The sequence below is a fragment of the Python bivittatus genome, unplaced genomic scaffold, assembly GCF_059951505.1.
Source record: "Python bivittatus isolate LINGU-HERP-01145 unplaced genomic scaffold, Pbiv_v1 ctg000850_np1212, whole genome shotgun sequence".
Classification (NCBI taxonomy): Eukaryota; Metazoa; Chordata; class Lepidosauria; order Squamata; family Pythonidae; genus Python; species Python bivittatus.
Genome location: NW_028277112.1, coordinates 37,753,408 through 37,771,751, shown reverse-complemented (window position 1 = coordinate 37,771,751; position 18,344 = coordinate 37,753,408). Strand labels below are relative to the sequence as shown.

The following is an 18,344-nucleotide window of genomic DNA, read 5'->3' as shown; positions in this document are numbered from 1 at the left end:
AAAATTGTCCACTTACTTTACCAGGTTAGGCGCCTGCCTGTGTGCCAGACACACAAAAAATCTAGGTTTCAAAATAAGACTTTGACTCTGCCCCGTTAATGACCCCGAGGCTCCCGTCTTCTCCAAAGCAGCGCCCCGCCGTCTTCGAGGTCGCTTTAACCTTTCTGAGGCCTCTTGCTCTTACTTTTCGCCGTTACTCCCTTTCTCCCTCATGCCACCCACTTTCTCTCACGCAACCAACTCCCACTAGCTGCTTCTCGGATTCTTGCCCTCCTTCCCGAGTCCCGGCCAGTCCCAACTATTATTCAGGCTGAAAAACTCTGGCGAAGGACAAAGGTATTACACTTTTTCTGTTTCCTCAGCTTGTAAAGGAGGAGGGCTGAATACTGCCGAGAAAGGCGTACTCATAGAAGAGGAAAGAGGAATCAGCCTCTGAAAGGGGAAAAAAAAAAATCCACTGGAGAAAGGAAACAGAAACTGCGCCTGCGCGCGAAGTACCGAGGAAGAAAGCTGTCAGAGGGCCTTTTAAAGGGTGGGCCTAGGGTGGTGGGGGCGACTTCACGGAAGAGTGGGATTGGTCGGCGCTAGAGGAACGGCGGGTTAGGACTGTGGCGCTCGCGGGCGTCCGTGCGCTGGTGAGGCTAGGAGAAAGCGAGCGGCAAACTTTTTCCATCCTCCCGGTGTTTCCGATACTCGCGTTTGCATTGCCCGAAAATCTTGTAACCAACAGCAATAAAATTCGGAGAAAAGGAGGCGTCATTGACAGCTACCGCTGCTTGAGTGGTGGCCAATAAGAGAGCTCGCTGGTCGGGTCACGTGGGGGAAGTTTGTGTGGAAAGACGGTTGGGAAACCAAGGGAACGGTTAGGCGCAGAGCGGGTGGAGGCGGGGCAAAACGCGCGCGGCAGGTGAGGGGCTTTGTGCGGACCACGCTCTGTAGCTTCCCTTCCTTCTCGGATCTTCCCAACAGTTGGGTTTCTTGTCGGACCGTATCAACCTCTTCCTTTTTCTCTGTTGGGTAGTGGTGTGGTAGATTGAAGTTCAACAAATGAAGCTTTCCCTCAACAACGGGCTTCCCACTGAGCTGTTAATTTTCTGAAATGAATGATCGGCATTTGGGCGTGGATGTTCGTTTTGGATACGTGTGTGATGAGTCCAAGATAGTTAGGAAGGCGAGTGGAAACCGTTTATGCGGAGGGAGGTGGGGTCCTATGTTATACAGAGCGCTGAATCCCCAAGGTGTTTGCTAACGAAGCGAATGTTTATGTTTAATTGTTGTAATGGCTGTTACATTGTTTTAATTGTTGTTGCTGGTTGTATGCCGCCCAAAACCACGTACAATGAGATGGGCGGCTATATAAATTGGCTAAGAGACATTTCTTTTAGTCTTGGCTTTTAAATGTCACAGTTTAATGAATGTATGATGGATGGGTGATATTGTTATGCATAACCATAAATATTTGCACATTGGGGTAAGAAACAGTAATTTCTGAGCATCTTGTCTCAGTTTGTGGTGCTGCCAGAGATGCATTTTGTGCATTCTGGGCATGGGCGATTGTTATTGGTCACAAATGCCTAACATAGCAAAATGATTTTGCTGGAAAAGCTTGATTATTTTGTTTCCTGTTAAACTAAATGGTAGGATGTATGAAAAATCATAGTATAACTTCCAAAACAGAGTATTAAAAATACGTAATGAAAAAAATTGCATCAGTTTTGCAACATGGTGGCATTTCTCTTTGTGAGATTTCGTGATCTCATGCATTCTCTACCATTTAATAGGCATAACTTTAATGTAAATTCATTTGGCTTTATGTACACTGAGAGGGCACTGATGTTCTGATGATTCCAAACACTGTTGTATAGTATACCCTTAATTTATGTAGTTGTTCTCAAAACCTTTTTGATAACACAGTGTTCCATATAAAAGGAAAGATTGTGAACTGCTGGTCCTATCTTTGTTTTATATTGCTGAAATGCCTGGGAAAGAAGTAAAAGTTTATTCTTGTTATTAACCTGTAAAGTTCTAAAAATGTCTAAGATACTCTAGAGTGATTAAAAGATAAGTCTTGTCTTAAGGCTCAAAATCAAATAGATACAAAGAAAAGCAAAATAAATGGGAGTCAGGAAAGGAGAGAGGAACTAAGCTCAGATATCAGTTCTTCCATAATCTCTGCAGTATCATCTGATGCGGGCAAGTGGCCTGGTTGCTCTGAGAACATGTATACCCCAACAGCTTTTAAGTTTCTGGCTGATGTATGGAATAAAGACATAATATTTTTAATTTAAAAACAATATTCCTGTAAAGGTTTATTTTTAAAACAAGCACAGTAAAATTTTAGTAAGTTTGAAGGTCACAGTTAAGAGGTTACAGGCAGGCCTATTAGAAAATAGAAGGCTTTAATTTATCTTCTGTATAGTGCTGTATATTGTATAGCACTATACACCATATAATGGTGAATTTTGTATCTTTTGGTTAAGATAATGTTCATTTAAGGACACACACAGTGTCCTGTATTTTAGAATAGTATGTTTTGCAAAGTGGATTGAATGATTATATGAATCAGTTGCAATAAATTATTTAATACTGTACCTAGCATTTCCCAGTGTTTTCTTGCAATCATGTACCTTCAGCATTATATTCAGCTTTGCTTCTTAGTTTGTTTGCATATTCCATGTTATAATTCTCTGTTGGTACTGTAATTTCTCTGGGTTTTGTTTCTGACCAATTGGCTCAATCCCTTTTTATCCTGGTCTTTTTTTTTTCCCCAGAAATCCTGAATATTTGCAGAAAGTTCTCACTTTTATTACAGCTAGAAGACTTTCTTCCTACAGTAAGATTCTTTCTTATTCACAAAATATTTTTACTCATGATTGCGTTGGAAATTAGCATATTTTTGGCTGTAGCATTCAATTGTTTATTTTGGGATGGTTCCCATAAAAGAAACATGGCCAACACGATTTAAAAAAAAAAACACGATTTATTACCTCTTTATATCACTGCCCACAAATCTAGTTCTGTGCCACTGTCTGTGTCCAGCTAGGTACTAGGGATGTATCTAGACATACACACGTTTCTCTGAGAACAGGGTATTTCTTTTCAAGGCCTTGAATATATCTAGGAGTTTTACCATACCACATATGTGTGTGTGTGTGTGTGTGTGTGTGTGTGTATGCATGCATTCATGCATGAACTCCAGCAGTATGGTGAATCATAGAGGTATAAATATCTTCAGTAGCAATTCAGTTATAAACAATACCAAAACTTTATGAAGAGCAAAAATTCTAAATAGTATCTGATATAAAGATGATGATGATTAGATTTTTGTCCTTTTTTATATATATAACTCAAGGTGATGAACATACCTAATACCCCTGCTTCCTATTTTCCCAACAACAACAACCCTGTGAGGTAGGTTGGGCTGAAAGAGAGTGACTGGCCCAAAGTCACCTAAACACCTTTTATGACGAAGAGAGTCCTACAACTCACAGTCTTGTGATTTCTAGGCCAGCACTTGGTATATGTTAAGGAATATAGTTTGGCTATACTCTAGATTTCTGTTTAAAGTTTTATTGCTTTATACAGGGTTTATATAATTTCTTGCATTCCTAACAAATAGCAAACTCTCTGTTTTTTACAACTTCATAAGCTAAGGGAATAAAATGTCACATATATCTGCTTTTATAATAAGATATATGAGTATCTCTTTTTTATTGGGCAAAGTAATACATTTAAAAGAGGTAAATGAAAGTGCTACAAGTATTTAGAAAGAAATAGGACATTTCAAGATGTGGAGTTAGCTTTAAAGGAAGAAGTTGTTTCTAGGTGGTCTGTGAGCCAGGAACACCTGAATATTTGCTTTATTGGCTACTTCCAAACTAATTGGAAAGATTTAATTTTTCATTTAAATATTATGTGAAACTGATTAACAGAAGAAAATGTATAGATGTATATAACGGTGTTATTGATAATAATACTTCAAAATCAATAATCAGTCATTATAAAGTTCTGAAGAATTATAACAAACTGCAAACAGAAAACATCATAATGGATCAATTAACCACAGAAGTTCTAAAACTGAGCTGCAAGTTTTAAAGGTCTTGCTTCCTGCTGGAGCTAGTTCAAAATATGTATCTCAAAGGTAATACAGATTCTATTCCTTGATTAATCAAAGAAACCATTTACTTAGTCTCCTCCAAAATGATTAGTTCCTGGACGCATTTGTAACTCTTCAGGCTAAATTTCTACAATGATCCATTACACCACAACCAACTACATAAAAAACCCTAATCATTCTGTGCATTCAGAAGTAACTTTTCCCTATGTCATTGCAGTTTGTCCTTTAAAATGATTAGTTTTTAATAGATGGAATATTTAGGACAGTAGTTTTGTAAAATATCTTTTATATGTTTATACCTATTCAGATATATTGTATTTAAAGGTTAAGAGCCATGACCAATTAATTGTTTGTAGGATTCCCCAAAGAAAATGGGGAGTGGATCTTGGACTTGTATTCTCTCTTGCCTGTATTTCAGCTATCCAATCTTGAGATTAGCCCCAGTTAAATCTGTCACGGACAAGGGAGAATGTATATTGGCTTCTGCAAGAAGAAAGCATTAGGCGCCAAGCTCTCTTTACAGTCTGGGGCATGCTCTTGAAAGAAAATAGAGGCATGGTAGAGCTATAGTTTAGATAAATTTTGATCGGGCAGATTATGTATAGATGTTAACAAAAATATCATTTTTTCCCCCTTTTCTTAGCTTTGGATCTCAGCTCAATATGTAACTAAAAATGATTGATTCTGTCAAAATAAGGAGACAGTGCAGTATGGATTTTTATGCTCACTATGAGCAGCTCTGTGCACTTGAAGGCTGTGCACCTTTAACATCTGTGAAAGCCAAAAAACTATATAATATTCTCGATATAAATGCAGATCGTATTAAAGCTGCTGATTGGATACCTCTCCTACATGCAGTCAGACAAAACAAGACGTTAACTTCTATTGCAATAAAGAGCTGTCACCATCAGGGGCTTGGGGACCCAGGTAATTAGCTATTCATTATGCTACCCTGTCCTTAAAGCTTGTAGAAAGTCTCTGTCAATTTTTATCAGGGTCATAGAATTTATCAAGGCTTTTCTTTTAGAGCTTCCATAGGCAACTATTAAAACGTATTGAGTATCATCTTGCTTTGTTAAAAAAAAAAAACAGATAAAGTTAGGCTTAAGATAAGAATGTGGTTGTTTCATTTGTTTCTCATTTTCTAACTGAATTTCTGTTGTAACTGTATCACTTCCCTATTCTCCAACATTTCAGCTAGAATTCCTTTGTTCTTAGTCATTATATTAACCAAACAGGGAGAACTACAGTGGGGCAAAAAAGTATTTAGTCAGCCACCAATTGTGCAAGTTCTCCTTAAAAAGATGAGAGAGGCCTGTAATTTTCATCATAGGTATACCTCAACTATGAGAGACAAAATGAGAAAAAAAATCCAGAAAATCACATTGTCTGATTTTTAAAGAATTTATTTGCAAATCATGGTGGAAAATAAGTATTTGGTCAATATCAAAAGTTCATCTCAATACTTTGTTATATATCCTTTGTTGGCAATGACAGAGGTCAAACGTTTTCTGTAAGTCTTCACAAGGTTTTCACACACTGTTGCTGGTATTTTGGCCCATTCCTCCATGCAGATCTCCTCTAGAGCAGTGATGTTTTGGGGCTGTCGCTGGGCAACACAGACTTTCAACTCCCTCCAAAGGTTTTCCATGGGGTTGAGATCTGGAGACTGGCTAGGCCACTCCAGGACCTTGAAATGCTTCTTACGAAGCCACTCTTTCGTTGCCTGGGCGGTGTGTTTGGGATCATTGTCATGCTGAAAGACCCAGCCACGTTTCATCTTCAATGCCCTTGCTGATGGAAGGAAGTGTTCACTCAAAATCTCACGATACATGGCCCCATTCATTCTTTCCTTTACACGGATCAGTCATCCTGGTCCCTTTGCAGAAAAACAGCCCCAAAGCCTGATGTTTCCACCCCCATGCTTCACAGTAGGTATGGTGTTCTTTGGATGCAACTCAGCATTTTCTCTCCTCCAAACACAACAAGTTGAGTTTAGACCAAAACGTTCTACTTTGGTTTCATCTGACCATATGACATTCTCCCAGTCCTCTTCTGGATCATCCAAATGCTCTCTAGCAAACTTCAGACAGGCCCAGACATGTCCTGGCTTAAGCAGGGGGACACATCTGGCACTGCAGGATTTGAGTCCCTGGCAGCATAGTGTGTTACTGATGGTAGCCTTTGTTACTTTGGTCCCAGCTCTCTGCAGGTCATTCACTAGGTCCCCCCATACAGTTCTGGGATTTTTGCTCACCATTCCTGTGATCATTTTGACCCCACAGGGTGAGATCTTGCATGGAGCCCCAGATCAAGGGAGATTATCAGTGGTCTTATATGTCTTCCATTTTCTAATTATTGCTCCCACAGTTGATTTCTTCACACCAAGCTGCTTGCCTGTTGCTGATTCAGTCTTCCCAGCCTGGTGCAGGTCTACAATTTTGTTTCTGGTGTCCCTCAACAGCTCTTTGGTCTTGGCCATAGTGGAGTTTAGAGTGTGACTGTTTGAGGTTGTGGACAGGTGTCTTTTATACTGATAACAAGGTCAAACAGGTGCCATTACTACAGGTAACGAGTAGAGGACAGAGGAGCCTCTTAAAGAAGTAGTTACAGGTCTGTGAGAGCCAGACATCTTGCTTGTTTGTAGGTGACCAAATACTTATTTTCCACCATGATTTGCAAATAAATTCTTTAAAAATCAGACAATGTGATTTTCTGGATTTTCCCCCCCATTTTGCCTCTCATAGTTGAGGTATACCTATGATGAAAATTACAGGCCTCTCTCATCTTTTTAAGTGGGAGAACTTGCACAATTGGTGGCTGACTAAATACTTTTTTGCCCCACTGTATGTCTTTGATTTCCACTTTGCTTAGTTTGAAATGCCTTTAGTAGCACTCTCTGATACAGAGGAAATCCCATCTGATTACAGAGTTAATAGGTAGCTCACAGAATTAATGTGCTATATGAATATTATGTCTTTTGATACAAATTGTATATTGTATATTTATTAATAGAAAAGCTATTCTTGTATTATGCCTATTTGTGTTTACGATAGTGAAGCTATTCTTATTTGCTAGGTTTTGAAAAACAGGGAGCGCATATAAGAAGAAGAATTCCAGCAATTCGATCCAAAGACTTAACTGGACAATTGTGTAAAGCTGTCAAAGGTTGTCTGATGGTATCAAAGGCCCTGGGAAATCTAGAACTACATGGGCTACTTTTAAGGGAAAAGGACTTAATATTATTGACAAAAGTAAGATTATTCAATTGCAACAATTTTCTGTTTTCAAGAAACTTCTGTTTGTGCCCACTTTAAAATTATTAATATTCTTTGTTTTTAAGGGGTTGGCTAATACATCGTCTTTACAGAGACTGTCTTTAGCCCACTCACCAATTGGTGATGGAGGTTTGGAAAGTAAGTTTTGATTTTTCTAAAGAAAAATAGATACATGTATGAAACAGTGCTATTCTTAAAAAATCCTGTTTGTGCTAAATCCCATGTATTTGTTAGGTTTCTTATTTGTTCAATGAATATGGCTACCCACTGCCAGGCAACTCTATTAACTATATAATAGTTGTAACGTATACATTTAATTTAACACTTTGTTTTTAATCTTGTTCTATTTCATTAGCAGAATAAGGCACTTTATATATTTGTGATAAAATGACAGCCTTCTGGTAACATTTCACATCATGATCTGCTGATAGTTATTACTTAAAAGTATATTGGTTAAAATAGTAAAGACTGAGATACATCAACCTAATATGCAAGTAATAACTGTTTCTTTGACAGCATCTTGCTATTGATTGATGCTATCTTAATTTCTATATAGTATCTTTTGGGGTATTATCCCCTTGCATGTTTAGAGAGGTTAAGGGGATAATGTTACCACGCATACAAACCTATCAGTGCTGTTACAGATTCACTGATCTCACCATTATCTTCTTATTGTGGCAGAATGTCTAAAGCAGTGAATCTGCTATCCATACTGAAGTTGTCTATGTGATTTAAACCATACTCTTGAGATCAGTTTCTCCCAGAGAAAGTTTTCTTGATCAGTTGGTTTTTGTCGTGTTTGTACATTCCTATTTATTCATGAGCTTAATTTTAGAAACAGATTTGCTACTCAAAAGGATAGCATATGCAGCTGGAAGAAAGGAAGTAACTGTAGTATACTGAATTTTTGAGGGCACTTCATAAACCTGCTACTGCTATTATTGAGAAGTGGGTGATGGAGAAATGTTATCATGTAAGGAATAACAAATGACATGCTGGGTATAGAACTGATGCTTTAGTTTCCCATATTGCATGATACGCGTGTTGTCTGGCATATGTAGTTCATATAAATCAAATTCATTTTTGATATGCATGAGCAAAAGTTGCTGTACAATAGGGCTTTTTAAATTCCAATTTGCTATATGATGGGAAATGTGAATAAGTAGCCAAGTCTGAGATTGTAAGTGGAAGCTAATATAATGAAAATAAGTCTTTTTTATGGAGAAAGACTTTCTTCTCACTTGTACCCCCAATCAACCCTCCAGACTAGATGTTGAAGGCATGGGTGGAGCTACTAGAGGAGGGGGCTTCCCTCCTCCAGTGATAGAAGAAAGTTCCATCAGCAAAGTGAAACATTAAAGTCTCCCCTAAGTGAAGTACCATGATTTTACTTTTTTAAAAATACATTTAAGATGGCAAGCTCATTTCATTGAATAATGGAGTTTGTTTGTTTTCAGTAATTTGTCAGAGTGTGAAGAATTCGGCTTGCGTCAAATCTGTAGATTTTACAGGGTGCAGTTTAACCTGGCGAGGAACAGAACACATGGCCAGCATCCTAAAGGTAAAACCACTTTGTATAAAACTCTGTTGAAGTTTGATTACTATTTGAGTGATGCTATTTCTGCTTGCTTTTAATTTATGAAGATAATGCTAGCAATTTCTCTGTCTTAGATTTTTGTGGGTTGTAATTGTTTCAAAAACATTAAGGAATGTAGGAATTCACTATTTAGTGTTCTTTTTTCTGCAGTTTATACATTTGAATCTATTCTAACCTTCCTACAGAACCTTTGAACAGATTTTAAACATTAAATTGAACAGTGAATTTGGGCATGGTATGGAGAGTCTATTTCCATTCCAACTGGTTGTTATAACAATTCTTAAATCTTCAGAATTGGGTTTTTTTTTTAATCTCAGTTTACTTGGGTTTTTTGTCTTTCCCTTCACTCTTTTCTTCTTTTCCTTTCTGTGTCATTTGTTGTTAGATTACAAAAGTACTGGCTTGTTTGTAGATGTGCTGAATTTTGTTCTATTACCACGCTTCTTAAATTTAAGCAGATTTTTCCATCCTGTATGTTTCAGGCTACACACATCATCCATTTTTCAGTCATTGTGAATGATAGTTATTATGAGATATACAATCCAAAGCATATGGAGGGTACTAGGTTGGGAAATGTTAGTTTAAAGCATTCAGAATTGAAACATTTATTTCTAGACAATGATACTATTTTTTTTAAACAAGTAGTATTTCTTGAGGTTATACAATACTTATGTCCCACAACATAGTCTTATGCTGTAATCTTTTTTGACAATGAGTCTATTAGCCAAATTATACTTTCTTCTGAGGAGGTAAGTATAGGTTTGCATAGTTTGTGAATGTACTTGTAAACATCCATCTGGCTCTCTTCTCAAGTTCATAATAGGATAAAATTCATACAGGATAAAATTGTCTTCTCAGAAGAAAGAATGAATTTGAAATGTAACATTTTCATATGTATTTTTAATAATACATAATCTGTCATTTTTCAGTTCTGTTTTTATTTCTTCTAACTAACCTTTTTGATAGCTATGTGTATTATGGTGATTTTTGTCTTTTCAAGCATCAGGCAATGAAAAGACATGGTGAAGCTTGGGCTGAAAGTCTCCGCTATAGGAGACCTGATTTCGACTGTATGGCTGGCTTGAGGCGCATCACTCTCAACTGCAATACACTTATTGGTGATCGAGGTGCTGCTGTTTTAGCTGAATGCCTTGCAGAAGATATGTGGCTAAAAGGTATGTACTAATTGTAGATTTAGCTTTGCATGTGTTTATTTTATTTATTTTTGTGTTTTACAAACTTGATCAGTAATTCAGATTTTAAAATGTCAAGCTGCCTCTCTTTTCTAAGTTATTTAAAAATCTAATATAATTCTTTTAATATGGTTTAGATTTATTGTACCATTAAGTTTTAGCAATTTTTAATGACACGTCCTAGCTCTTAGATTTGTGTGGACTGCTCTTTCAAATGTAGCTCAGGATTACATGTGACAAACATGTAATTACTAGTGATTGCATATGACAAATACTTTGCATAAAATAGTTTTTAAAAGTCCTAGTGCTCACAATTGGACTGATATCTCTTTATTTGAATATTAAAACTATTGGTCCCAAAGTCGTAACTCGTATGGAGCATGTGATTCCTGTCAAGCACCAAAAGGAGCTGGTCAGCCAAGTTAAATCTTATAAGTTAGCAGATGACTCTGGAATAAAATGGTAAAGGAAAGAAATGGGGATTCTGTCTTCTGCAGTAAGGGCTAGATGCCCTATAAGACAGGAGCTTGTATTAGAATCATGAGAAAAAAAATGAAACTTGGGTCAGTTTATGAAATCCAGTGTTACATGTCAAGATAGTGAATAGTGAGTAGGCAGCAAGACAAGGAGCACAAAGACTGGCAAAGATTCAGGGTAGTTACAGGTTTCTAGTCAAAAAGTTTTATATCTAATTTAATTTGGGGTATAGTATGTTTGAAAATGGTCCAGGGCTTATAGGCATTTCTTAACAAATGGATTGAAATTTGGAATTTCTTTATTACCTACACAGCTGTCTGGCAGAGGCTAGAAACAAAAGATGACTGTCCACAATACTACTATGGTTCTCATGGTGTAATGAAATTTGGTGATGTGAACTAGTGGAAATGTTTAATGATGAGGTTACTTCTTTCTCCAAGGCTTTAAACTGTCCATTTTAGGAATTAACATGTTTGTGTTTATTGGCATTGAGGGGAATTCCTTGAACCTATCAGTGAAGTTATGCAAGTTCTCCTCTTAATTCCCTGTGCACAGAGATGTACAGACAAAATAGGTTGGGGTTTGTTTGTCTTTTTTGGTGGTAGTTCTCTACTCCATTCAGCTGCCTGTATCTTAGTGGAATGAAACAAACTGAATTGCTGAATCAAGGAGAAATGTCAAACAAATATAAGGCAACAAAGTCATGTTTAATAGAGGATCAATATGTCAAAGCACTTTCTATTCCAATTCATTAATATTAGGAAAAAAATGAGTTGAGATCCTAAAATGCACGTGAGAACAATACTCTCCATCCTGGCTTTTATCATTATATTTTTTATCCTGGCTTTTATCATTATAAAGACTGCATCATCAATCTTGGAGCAGCCCTAAATAATTTTAATCTAGGCAACTACTGCCAAACAGTGCTGCATGAAAGTCATATGCAACCATTAAATTGGCAAATTGTTGAAATGAGTGATGTGCTATACAGAATATAGCACTAAAATAGTGTATTTTTTCTTTGAGTGACAATTATTGTATTGTGTTCATAGATGATAGTGGAAAGTCACTGAGATTCAAATTGTTTTTATTGACAATATCAATAAATATTCATAGCCCATGTGGTGTATTAATGCTAGCTCTCTTTATTCAAGCACTTGATTTGCAACAATGTGGAATTAGCAGTGAGGGAGCAAAATCACTTTTGGATGCATTTAAAAGTAACACAACGCTGGTGGTTCTGGACATCAGAAAAAATCCATTAGTGGGTATGTCTACTTCTGTTTCTCTTTTCTGAAGTTTTTAAAAAAGTCATTTTAAGTGGAATTCATAAATAAAATTCACTGTATTTTATTTATTATGTGATAATACCATTTCCATGGGGATGTGCAAATCATTCCATGTATAAACTTATTCCATGTACAAATAAATTCCATGTATAAATAAATTTCATGCATTGAACAGTTGGTTTTGGGTGGTCTGGCATATTTCCATTGTTTTGTTCTCAGTAAACCATTCTATACCGTTTGTTCTCAGTATATACTAAAACATGGTTGTTCTGGAGAGAAGTAATTAGATAAGGAGGTGGGAAGAGCAGGAAAGGCTTAGGATGCAACTGAGGGGAGCGGTGAGTTGGGAAGGGAAGGTATTGAGAAGATGGGGTTGGGGGGAGCAGAGCAGTGCACAGGTCATGTGGAGAAGAAGGAAAGAAAGGGAGTGATGCATACCAAACTTATTATACTCACACCATTTACTCTGGGCTCCTTTTGGCTTTTGGCTTGACTGCTTCTGCCAAACTGCAGTTACTTTAGGAGAACTTTCAGAATGTGATGGTTTCTTTCAGGTTCAGAACAAACATATTTTTAGTTTTGTGTATCCCCCCGCCTTTATTTATTTATTTTTTATTCCTAAAAAATATTCCCCTCTCACCCCTATGGGTAGTATGTGTCTTCCTCAATCTCGGGTCCTCTACCAGAGGCCTGGGAGTCTGAGGGTTTTGGCAGTATCTTAGCTGTTCCTAGCAGTGTACTTTTCTGGACAGAGAGCTCTGATGTTCCTGGGATCCTTGGAGCCACTCTCCCAGCTTAGGAGTCACGGCCCCGAGTGCTCCTGCCACCACTGGGACCACTTTGGCCTTTACTTTCCACATCCTCTCTAGTTCCTCCTTCAGGCCCTGGTACTTCTCCAGCTTCTCATGCGCCTTCTTCCTGATGTTGCTGTCACTTGGCACTGCTACATCTATCACTACCACTGTCTTCTGGTCTTTGTCTACTACCACGATGTCTGGTTGATTGGCCAGTACCTGCCCATCTTTCTGGATCTGGAAGTCCCACAGGTTCTTAGCCCTGTTATTCTCCATGACCTTCTGTGGAATCTCTCATCTGGACTTGGGGGGGTCTAGCCCATACGCTGTACAGATGTTCCTGTACACAATGCCAGCTACTTGGTTGTGCCATTCAGTATATGCTGTTCCTGCCTGGATCTTACCCTGCCACTATGTGTTGGACTGTCTCTGAGGCCTCTTTGCACAATCTGCACCTTGGGTCCTGTCTAGTGTGGTAGACCCCTGCTTCTGTGGATCTGGTGCTTAGTGCCTGTTCTTGTGCTGCTATGATCAGTGCTTCAGTGCTGTCTTTTAGTCCAGCCCTTTTCAGCCACTAATAGGATTTCCCAATGTAAGCCACCTCAGCTTTTTTTTGTGGTATATCCCATGCAAGGTCTCATCTTGCCATGGTACTTCCTCCATTTGAATTTACTCCCATGTTTGCTGTTGCCTGAGGCATTGTCTCAGCAGCTCATCTTTGGGTGCCATCTTATTGATCTACTCCTGGATGCTCCAGGTTTCGTCCAGGACAGTGGCTTTGACACTCATCAAACCCACCCGCCCTCTTTGCAGCTGATGTAAAATCTCTGGGTGTTGGACTAGGGATGGAAACCTCCGTACATTGTGAGAAGCTTCCAGTTCTTCACATCGGCAGCCTCCATGTCCTCCTTTGACCAGCTCACTATACCGGCAGGGTATCTGATGACTGGCAGGGCGTACATGTTGATGGCATGGATCTTGTTCTTCCCATTGAGCTGGCTCTTCAGGACCTGTCTTATCCTTTGGTGGTACTTGGATGTTGCTGTCTTCCTTGCCTCCTCATCATGGTTCCCATGTGACTGGGATACCAAGGTACTTATAGCTGGTCTCTGTGTCTGCTATGTGGCCCACTGGTAGTTCCACCCCATCGGTCTTAATTACCTTTCCTCTCTTTACTATCATTCTGCCACACTTCTCCAGTCCAAATGACATCCCAGTGTCCTCACTGTAGATCCGTGTCAGGTGGATCAGTGAGTCGATGTCTCATTCACTCTTAGCATACAGTTTGATGTCATTCATGTAGAGGAGGTGGCTGATGGTGATTCCACTCTTGAACTTGAACCCATATCCAGTCCTTGTGATTATCTGGCTGAGGGGGTTTAAGCCTATGCAGAACAGCATACAGTGCATCACCTTGGTATATGCTGCACTTGATGGCCACTTGAACAAGCTGTCTTGAGTTGACTTCCAGCATTGTCTTCCACAGTCCCATTGAGTTCTTGAGGAAGGTCCTTAGTGTCCTGTTGACTTTGTATAGCGCCAAGCATTCACAGATCCATGTGTGTGGCATTGAGTCATAGGCTTTCCTGTAGTCAATCCAGGCTGTGCTCAGATTGATCTGCCTAGACCTTGAGTCTCAGGCGATTGCTCCGTCTATGAGCAACTGGTGTTTTGAACATCTGGTGTTGTTCCCAATGCCCTTCTGAGCTGTGCTCGTGTACTGGCCCATATGGTCTTGTAGTTTGATGGCTATGATGCCTGATAGAACTTTCCATGTTGTGGGGAGGCAGGTTATTGGCTTTTAGTTGGATGGTGCTGTTCCCTTGTGGGGGTCTTTCATGATCATCACTGTCCTTCCCTGTGTTAGCCAGTCTGGGTGGGAGCCTGCTGCTAGCAGCTGGTTCATCTGTGCTGCTAGGGATTCATGCACTACTGTTAGTTTCTTTAGGCAGTAGGTGTGGATCATGTCCGGGCCAGGTGCTGTCCAGCTCTTCATGTTATTGACCCGCTGTTGGATGTCTGTTACTGTGATGGTGACTGGTTCCTGTTCTGGGAGATTGCTGTGGTTGTTTTCAGGTCCTGCAGCCACTTTGCACTGGTGTTATGTGTCTTCTCTTTCTCCCATATGTTCTTCCAGTACTGTTCAGTTTCTGTTGCGGTAGCTCTGCTGTTACTGTATGGTTGCACTGCAGTTGGGAGTACACTTTGGGTGGTTCTTTGGAGAACAGGGCATTTACCTTCTTGGCCTCTGCTTCTCTAGTGTATCTCCTTATCCTGGCGTTTAGCAGTCTCTAGGGCTTCAGATGGAGTCACGCCCATATATTTTTTCAGTAGGCGAGTCTTATCCTTAATCTCCACACCCTTCTGTAGTTCCACCAGCTGACTGACTTCTCTCAAAGTTGCCTTGATCTTAGCCTCCAATCTCATTTTCCGGGATGGAATGTACTGCTATTCTTCTTGATCGTGTAGCCAAGCATTTCCAGGATTACAATGGCTGTAGCGTATACCAGTTCATTGGTTTGAGTTATGGTGGTAGTAGGGATTGTCTGGAGGGCTCTATTGGCATCTTCTAGCATACTATCCAATGGTACTTCTCCACTGAGGCTTGGTAATCGGTCTTGAGGGTTGACTGTAGCTAGTTTATCCATGATCTTATGCCTCATATCAGCTGCTGTGCTCTGTAATGGAGGGGGTGCAGTGACATTCCAGCTTCAAGTGTTGGCTCCACATCCAGTTGTTCTTCCAGGTTGTAATATGTAGTTGGTCTATCTCAAATTGTGAGAACAGCTACCTCTTCACTATGTTGAAGCGCTGGGTAACTAGTTGTTTCTCAGTTAGTATGGATGTAGGTCTTCTGTCTATCCATAGTTCCCTCATAACCTTTCATATATCCCCTCTTGTTAGGTCTGCTGTTGTAGTAGCATTCCATCAATTCCAAGTTCTCTTGTCTCGTCCATGTATGGTTTGTTCCAGTAGCCCACTTACTGTCAGATTGTCCTGATTCCCCAACATCTGACACAACCTTGTTAATCTGGGCGACGTCCGAGCTGGCATGACTCTCTTAGTTCGTGTCATTCTCATATTTGAGGTAGGCAGGTGAAGTGTTAGGGGGTCTTTGCCCAAAGACCCTTACTGGTAAGGTAGGTACCAGCCGGGATTTGAACCCCGGTCTCCTGTGTTAAAGCCAGTGTTCTAACCACTACGCTATCGAGGTGCTCATATATTCAGTCTCAGTATAGGAAAAATCAGGGCATACTTTATAACTTTCTTTTTGAGAAATAACACTAGAGGATGATTTCAAATATACATAGAAAAAGCAAGTATTGCAAAAGGTAATACCAAGCATAGCCTGAATTTAGCTGGGACCATAATTTAAATTAAACAGGGTTTGTAGAACCATGATTGTTACTTTTGATTACAACCCATTTTCATAAATATTAGGCTTTTAAATTTTCTCTTCCAGGGTGCTTTCTTATGCATTTCTATTGCTGGCTTCTGTAGGCTGTGCATTGTTACAGATTTGAAAGCAAAATGTGAAGATGCTTATTTAGCACCTGTCTGCAACTCATAAATTCACCCGAATTTTTTCCTGAGATCACATGGCTGCAGTGTAATCCTGGGAGAAGATAATATTTGATATGACAAATTGCAGACATGTTATATATTTGTAACCTTCATGTGCTCCACAGCCATCAACAGAAATATATGAGGAGCCCAAATCTGACTTTTCTGTCACTAGAATAAATTTATGCCATGTGCTTTCTGACAGTAAGAACTGATTGTCATAATTGACAATGATTGTCAGAGTCAATTGAAAAATTGACTCAAAATGTATGTGGGTTAACCCCTTTTCCTTGGATAGCCAGCACTGTATTGAACTCAAGTACAGTGGTACCTCGGGTTACGAACGCCTCTGCTTACGAACTTTTCGGGTTACGACCAGCTCCGGCTGCAAAAGTTTACCTCGGTTTGCGAACTCCGCCTCGGCGTACGAACCGGATCCGCGGCCATTTTCCGCCATGACACGTGGTCCACAGCCATTTTCCGCCCATGCCACGTGGTCCGCGGCCGTTTTTCTGCCCTGCCGCGTGGTCCGCGGCCATTTTTCTGCCCTGCTGCCTGGTCCGCGGCTGTTTTTCCGCCCTTGACGCGTGGTCTGCAGACGCCGGAATGGATTAACGGTAATTACATTGAACCTTATGGGAAAATTTGCTTCGGGTTGCGAACAAATCGGGTTGCGACCAGAGTCACGGAACGGATTAAATTCGTAACCCGAGGTACCACTGTATATGCATGTTAGTCTACTTAGCATAAAAGCGAAAGTAGAAAATAAGTATTTGATAATGGGAATAGAATAAACAATCATTGTCTTAGTCATCCAGAAGTCTGGAGCTTTGTTAGTACAGCACTAATGGAGGCAGTAAATGTGGCTTATCTTTTTTTGCACTAGTGTTTAAAAACTAGTAACTTTTGAAGTCTAAGGAAAGAAAAGTGCATTAATATGTTACATCTTGAATGTAAAATAGATACATTTTACTAAATACACGTGGGTAGTTCTGTCTCACAATGATAACTACTTTTTTTCTAAGCAGAGAAAAGCAAGGGAAGAGGTGTGACCAAGTGAGTGACATAGGAATTTCTTTTCTTTTTCTTTTGGTAGTATATGATGCAAGTATTAACTTTTTATTATTCTATCTTTGTAGATCGTGCATTAATGAAGAAAATAATTGAAAAGGTTCTCATGAATGCCAGTGGAATTAACTTGGAGGTATAAGCTAAATATTCTTTAATGATTAATAATGTAATTAACACAAAATAATACAACATATTTCTGCTAGCCTTTCCTCTTTTTTAAATTGCTCTAGGTTCCACTAACTATGTTTTTGACAGTGGAACTTTTATAAGAACTTTCTTTTTCAAGTTGTTCAAAGGTTGCATTCTTCCTGATCCACTCCTGAGATAGTTACTTCTATTCAAGCACTTTCTGTGCAGATCCTGAACATTTTTCACCAATATTAGTTCTGTTATCCAGTTATCAGACTGTAGTTCAAGATTGGAAATCAAGGATGTTCCAGTCCTAAAGCTCAGCATGATGTCATCTGTTGGTCTTAATATAGGCATATAATATTGGTGCTGTAGGAAACCTGTGAAGTCCTACAGACTAATTCCATAGTATGAAAGTGATATTCTCAGTGACTGGCTATGTGTTAAACTGAATATAAAAGAATTCTCTATCATATGCTTTAAACAGAAGAAAGGTGAGATTCATTGTGTTAAAAACTACCATAGACGAGTAAAGTCAATAGGAATATAACTCCCTAGCTGGTCTCAAAATACTAAAAACTGAAAATGATTTAAAGATTAGTCATTGAAGATTGTGCAGAGATGTTTTGTCTCTCCACATTCTAATTTTTTTTTTCTGGGAAAGAAAAAGTTAGGTATTATTTAAAAACTGCCCAAATTGCTTTATTTGATATAGATTATTTCAGGAATGAGCGGACTACTGTGGAAAATCTGTAGGTATCTGTCTGAAAAAAAGTATTCTCTTATTTAGAAATCCACTAAGTTCACTATGGTTGAACTTCAGTAGCCACAATCA

General features: G+C 39.1%; 1 protein-coding gene across 2 annotated transcripts in view; it reads left to right on the top strand.

Annotated features, from left to right (window-relative positions):
• The first annotated feature begins 598 nt into the window (after positions 1–598).
• Positions 599–18,344, top strand: part of CEP78 (centrosomal protein 78) — a 47,510-nt gene continuing 29,764 nt past the window's right edge. Inside the window, exons 1-9 of one of the 2 annotated variants that reach the window (XM_088129893.1) lie at positions 599–635; positions 2,772–2,833; positions 4,761–5,044; positions 7,196–7,371; positions 7,461–7,533; positions 8,853–8,956; positions 9,993–10,167; positions 11,817–11,930; positions 17,449–17,513. In XM_088129893.1, the coding sequence (XP_087986019.1) occupies positions 4,792–5,044; positions 7,196–7,371; positions 7,461–7,533; positions 8,853–8,956; positions 9,993–10,167; positions 11,817–11,930; positions 17,449–17,513 (960 nt within the window). In that variant the 5' untranslated portion in view covers positions 599–635; positions 2,772–2,833; positions 4,761–4,791. Of the gene's footprint in view, positions 636–768; positions 908–2,771; positions 2,834–4,760; positions 5,045–7,195; positions 7,372–7,460; positions 7,534–8,852; positions 8,957–9,992; positions 10,168–11,816; positions 11,931–17,448; positions 17,514–18,344 lie in introns of those variants that run through there. The other variant, XM_025172782.2, reaches the window with a different exon arrangement.